Source organism: Cricetulus griseus, chromosome 9 (genome assembly GCF_003668045.3).
Source record: "Cricetulus griseus strain 17A/GY chromosome 9, alternate assembly CriGri-PICRH-1.0, whole genome shotgun sequence".
Taxonomy (NCBI): Eukaryota; Metazoa; Chordata; class Mammalia; order Rodentia; family Cricetidae; genus Cricetulus; species Cricetulus griseus.
Window position 1 is genome coordinate 11,279,101 of NC_048602.1, and position 6,262 is coordinate 11,285,362.

The window sequence follows — 6,262 nt, forward strand, 5'->3', positions numbered from 1 at the left end:
TTTTTTGAGACAGGGTTTCTCTGTGGCTTTGGAGACTCTTATAGACCTAGCTGGTCTTGAACTCACAGAGATCCGCCGGCCTCTGCCTCCCGAGTGCTGGGGACTAAAGGTGTGCGCCACCAACGCCCGGCCACAGCAGCCCTCTTAACCACTGAACCACCGAATCCCACCATTTTTTCTTTCTGCCTGCCTCTACCTGCTTTTTTTTGGGGGGGGGGCGGAGGTTGTCTTTTTGAGACAGAATCTCTGTAGCGCACACTGGTCTTGAACTCACAGGAATCCTCCTCAGAGTCAGCCTCCGAGTTACATACAGGACTACAGACATGAGCTATCACAACTGGAAGGAATGGGATTCATGGTAACAAATTCATTCATACACAAGCTGCGCTAAGCATCCTCCCCTTTCCCTCCCCACCCTCATCCCATCTTCATGCGTGCCGTTTGAATAGCATCTTCCAGGATGTGCTTGTCCACATCCTTTGTCTGTCTCCTACTATGCTGCACAGCCTTGACATGATTTAGTTCGTTGCTATGGTGCTAAGGATGAACCCCTGGGGCGCTGAACCATGTGACATCAGTACTGTACTAATGATGGACTTTTGTTGTTGCTTATTTTCCTGTTTGCTTTACGTTTTTTTATTTTTATTGAATGTATTATCGTGTGTGTGTGTGTGTGTGTGTGTGTGTGTGTGTGGTGCATACCTATGACAGGGCATGCGTGTGGAAGTCTTTGTGTGAGGATAACTTCGTAGAATCCATCCTTTCCTTCCATTATTGTGGGTCCCGGGGATCGAACTCAGGTCGTCAGGCTTGACAGCAAGAGGCTTTACCCAATGAGCCGTCTCACCAACACTGTTTGATTTTTTTTTTTTTCTTGTCTGCTTTTTACCCCCAGCTAACCTCTTAACTCCATATGTAGCCAAGTGTCCTAGTTACTTCTCTGTTGCTGCAAAGAGACGCCATGACCAAGGCAACTTGTAAAAGAAAGCATTTCACTGGGGGCTTGTTTACAGTTTCAGAGGGTGAGTCCTTGGCCACGTGTTGGGGAGCATGGCAGCAGGCAGGTAGACATGGTACTGGGGAGCAGTATATTATGTATACAACATTCTGCTTCCATGTATATCTGCACACCAGAAGAGGGCACCAGATCTTATAATGGATGGTTGGGAGCCACCATGTAGTTGCTGGGAATTGAACTCAGGACCTCTGGAAGAGCAGTCAGGGCTCTTAACCCCTGAGCCACCTCTCCAGCCCCAGAGAGCTCACATCTTGAGATAGAGAGAGCTAACTGGGAATGACATGGGCTTTGGAAACCTCAAAGCCCACCCCCAGTGACACACTTCCTCCCACAAGGCCATACCCACTCCAGTAAGACCTCACCTCTTAATCCTTCCCAAACAGTTCTACCAACTGGGGACCAAGCATTCAAACATATGAGCCTGTGGGGTCCATTCTGATTCAAACCGCCAGAGCAGTGATGACCCTGGACTTCTGAGCCTCTGGCCTTCTCCTCCCAGATGCTGGGATTACAAAGCTGCACCCCTATACCACTTCCTGTGGTGCCGGGGATGGAAGCCAGGCCTTCATGCACGCTAGGCAAGCACTGTGCCATCTTAACCCTCTTTTCCTGTGTTGTGTCTTCTGGTCTTGCAGCATTTACTATTAAATCTATAGTCATAAATACTATGAAGTATTTCTTCCGCCAGCAACCTTTTAAGAAAAAAAAATTGGTCTTATTATATCTTATGTATATGAGTGTTTTTCCCGAGTAACAGGAATGTGCACCTCATGCATGCCTGGTGCCCATGAAGGTCAAAAGAAGACATTGGATCTTCTGGAACCAGAGTTACAGATATTTGTGAATTGCAATGTGGATACTGGGAACTGAACCCAGGTCCTCTGCAAGAGCAATACTTGTGCTTAACTTATGAGCCATCTTGCCAGCCCCTTGTAGGGAGACATTGTAGCCCCGCCTCCTAGTAGCCCCTACAGGTGTGCCTGGCCACGCCCATGAGGGCGTGGTCAGGGAGCACGTGGGCACGCTCTGGCTTGCGTTTGGGCTGGTGTTTATCTGAATAAAGAAATCTTAGCATTATAGCCTACGGATCATCTTTGAGTTCGCAATAGCCCCTCTTGGATTTCTTGAGACAAGGTGTCATGTATCCCAGATTGGCCTCACACTCGCCGTGTAACCAAGGATGACCTTGAACTCCTGATCCTTCTGCCTCTACCTCTCAAGTGCTGGAATTACAAGTATGCACAACCATGCATAGCCTGCTTTTAATTTTATGTTGTTTTTCCATCTACATATATATACACACAAATATGGAATTTTAAGCTGGGTGGTAATACAGGACTGTATGCCCAGCATTTGGGAGGCAGAGGCAGGAGGATCATCAAAAATTATAGAGGCTAGCCTGTTGTATCAGGCCAGCATGAACAACATACTCAATGAGTCATATTAGTGGCATGCAATTTATTTTTTATTTTCATAGTTTTTGGTTAGACTGTGTCTTCCAGTATGAAGGCTGGCCTTGAACTCCCAAATAATGAAAGGGAGATTTATGATTAGTTATGAAAACTTGGTCTTAGCTTAGGCTTGTTCCATACTTGCTCCTATAACTTAAATTAAACCATTTATATTAATCTATGTTCTGCCACGTGGCTCATTACCGCTCCTTAATACAGTGTATGCCCAACTTCCTCCGACTCTCAATGGTGAATTCCCTGCCTCAAATTCTTCCCAGAGCTCCTATCTCTTCTCAGAAGTCCCACCTATCCTCTCCTGCTTAACTCCTGGGGCTTCGTCTCTATTAAACCAACTAAAAGGTGCCTTAGGCAGAAAGGAAGGAAAAAGACACAACTTCACACAGATCCAATGTCCCACAGCACAAATGTACGCAGGTGTGCCCTGTTTCAAGCAAGCCGTTTATTTTATTGTTAACTAACTCATTTTTGAGACAGGGTCTCTTTACACAGTCCTGGCTGGTCTGGAACTTGCTATGTACAACAGACTGGCCTCAAACTCAGGAGTGTTGAGTTTGAGAGAGAGAGAGAGAGAGAGAGAGAGAGAGAGAGAGAGAGAGAGAAAGAGAAGGAGATTGAGAAAGTAGGTCCCTGCTTCAGGGAACATGAACCAAAAATCAGAGACTTAAATGTGGAAATTATACAAAGAAAGAGGCATGTATGCCTGTGCCACTACCTTGGCTATTCCTGTTATTTTTGACGCATAGTCTCCATATGTAGGTTAAGCTGACTTTGAGCTGAACCTGGAAATCATCCTGCCTCCTATTGAACATTTGGTCATTTTGTTTTGTTTTGCTTTGCTTTTTTTGTTTTTTGAAATAGGGTTTCTCTGTGTAGCCTTGGCTGTCCTGGAACTCACTCTATAGATCAGGCTGGCCTTGAACTCAGAGATTTGCCTGCCTCTGCCTCCCAAGTGCTGGAATTAAAGGCGTGCACCACCACTACCCAGGTATATCTTTTTTCTTTATGTTTCACGTGGAGTTTTTCAAAACACAGCAGCCTGGGTTTATTGCAGGCGCCTCTGCTTCCCCAGGGGCAGTGTAGCCTCATGCATGTTGAACATAACCAATAGCTAACTCAAATGTATAACCCCAGCTCAGAAATATTGGTGGAAGCCTCACTCCTCTCCATCACCACAAGAATCTCCATCAGGACCAGCAGCAGCCTGTGGTAAGGATCCAAAGCATCCGGTCCCACTTTAGACCTGCAAAGCTGGAAGTTATATGGCAGGCCGAAGTGTTAGCCTGTGCATAGCCACATTGTCCCATAGATGGCTCTGTTTCTCTTTTTCCTTTGTAAGGCTGCCTAACAGACCCAGGACTTTATTGTGCTGGGAGAAGGCAGCTTTACCAGTGACTGCCATTCCTGTCTTCCCAAGGCATACATGCCTCTTTCTTTGTATGATTTCCACATTTGAGTCTCTGATTTTTGGTTCATGTTCCCTGAAGCAGGGACCTACTTTCTCAATCTCCTTCTCTCTCCCCTCTCTCTCCTCTCTCTCTCCTCTCTCCTTTCTCTCTCTCTCTCTCTCTCTCTCTCTCTCTCTCTCTCTGTCTGTCTCTTGTTTATTTTCAATTTTCAACTCAGGGTTTCTCTATGTAGCTGTAGAGTCTGTTCTGGAACTCGCTCTGTGGACCAGGCTGGCCTCCAACTCACAGAGATCCGCCTGCCTCTGCCTCCCGAGTGCTGGGATCAAAGGCGTGTGCCACCATGCCCAGCTGCCACTGCAGAATCTTGAGTAGGAGGTGGGCTACTTTTAAAAAAAAAAAAAAAAAACCAACTTTTATTTCTTTATATTTAGACTTATTTATTTTATGTGTACTGAGTGGTTTGTCTGTATACACATATTTGTGCCTGGTGCCATCATGGATCAGAAGTGGGTACCAGATCTCCTGAAACTGGAGTTACGGATGTTTGTGAGCCATCACATGGGTGCTGTGAGTTGAACATTGTATGGCTTACAACCACCTGAACTCTAGCTCCAAGGGAACTAAAACCTCTGGCCTCTGAAGGCACCAGTACTCATATGCATGCATTCACGTGCTCGAACACACACACACACACACACACACACACTGAAAAATAAGTCTTGTCTTTTTTGTTTGTTTGTTTGTTTTGTTTTTCGAGACCGGGTTTCCCTGTGGCTTTGGAGGCTGTCCTGGAGCTAGCTCTTGTAGAACAGGCTGGTCTCGAACTCACAGAGATCCGCCTGCCTCTGCCTCCTGGGTGCTGGGATTAAAGGCGTGCGCCACCAACGCCCGGCTAAATCTTGTCTTAAAATGAAGTTAGACTGAGTCCATGCCCACTATGTCTTGGGTCTCTTCTTCTGTTTCCCTTTCCTGTACATTCTTTCTTCTGTGGTCATGGTACAGTGTCCCTGTAATACCAGAGGCGGGAGGCGAGAGATACCTGGACTCCTGACCAACTACCCTAACTTAGTTGGCAAAGTTCTAAGCCAATGGGAGCCGGGCTGGGGGGGGGTGTAGGTGGAAGTCACTGGTGGTGGGAATGCATGTCTTTAATCCCAGCACTGGGAGGGGAGGGGGGAGGCAGGCAGAAACCAGGACAGCCAGGGCTACACAGAGAAACCCTGTCTCTAAAAATCAATCAATAAATAAATCCTTTGAAAAGATGGAAGACACCTGAGGAATGACTCCATGACACAGAGCATAAGCACGTGGGCACACATGAGCTAGAATATATATATATATATATAGTTTTTGTCTTTTCAGGACAGGGTTGCTCTGTGTAGCCCTGGCTGTCCTAGAACTCATTCTGTAGATCAGCCTGAACTCACAACGATCCTCCTGCCTCTTCCTCCAGAGTGCTGGAATCAGGGGTGTGCACCACCACTGTCCGGCTATCAAAACTTTGAAAATCACTTCTGTGTGGCGTTTATTATTTATTGTTGGGGGGGTGCCCTGAGTGGAAGTTAGGAGACGGCTTTTTTGAGAGTTTTCTTCTTTCACCCTGTGGGTCCTGCGGGTCCAAATAGATTCTCAGGATTTGGGACAGTGCCTTTGCTACTGAGCCCAATACACTCACTTTCAGATGTTAAATGGCTCAGTAGTGTGGCCTGGGCTGTTTCTGGCACTGACTTGGACCTCACCTTCCTGCCCCCTGCAATTTCTCTCTTGAGAATGGTTAAGCGTGATTCCCAATCATGGACACTAGGGGGCAGCACAGCACCACCAGTGTTTCCTAAGAACTGCCTAGACTTCATTATAGGCTAATTCCATCCTGTTCTCTGTGGAATGACAAGCTTCAGGTGAGTGTTCAACACTTGCATTTAACTGGGAAGACAATTTAGAGAAGATCTTGTGAAACTTCAGTGTGCTTACAGACCACGCCAGGTTATTGGTTTTAGTTTTTAAGAGTCATTTTTTAAATCATTTGTATATGCCCCTGTGTGGGTGTGAGTGTGGGCGGGCTTGTACATTAGCGCAGGTGCCTGCAGATGCCAGAGGTGTTGGGATCTCAGCAGAGATGCAGTTACTGTAAAAGTAAAAGATCCATATTGGCTCAGGACACCCCGAGACCACACGTTATGAGCACAAAGAATATGTATTTGCCTCAGAGGGAAAAGGGACAGGAAATGAGAGACAAAGATAGAAGTTAGAAGATGTGGGGGTTTGAAAGAAAATCGCCCCCAAAGGGAGTGGACTATTAGGAGGTGTGGCCTTGATGAAGTAGGTGTGGTCTTGTTGGAGGAAGTGTGTCACTGCAAGGGCGGGCC

General features: G+C 46.6%; 1 protein-coding gene across 1 annotated transcript in view; it reads right to left on the bottom strand.

The window, feature by feature from the left end:
- Positions 1-3,643: 3,643 nt before the first annotated feature.
- LOC113837377 (translation initiation factor IF-2-like) overlaps positions 3,644-6,262 on the bottom strand; it is a 4,196-nt gene continuing 1,577 nt past the window's right edge. Inside the window, exon 3 of the mRNA XM_035449106.1 lies at positions 3,644-3,691. Coding sequence (XP_035304997.1) covers positions 3,644-3,691 — 48 coding nt within the window. The remainder of the gene's footprint in view (positions 3,692-6,262) is intronic.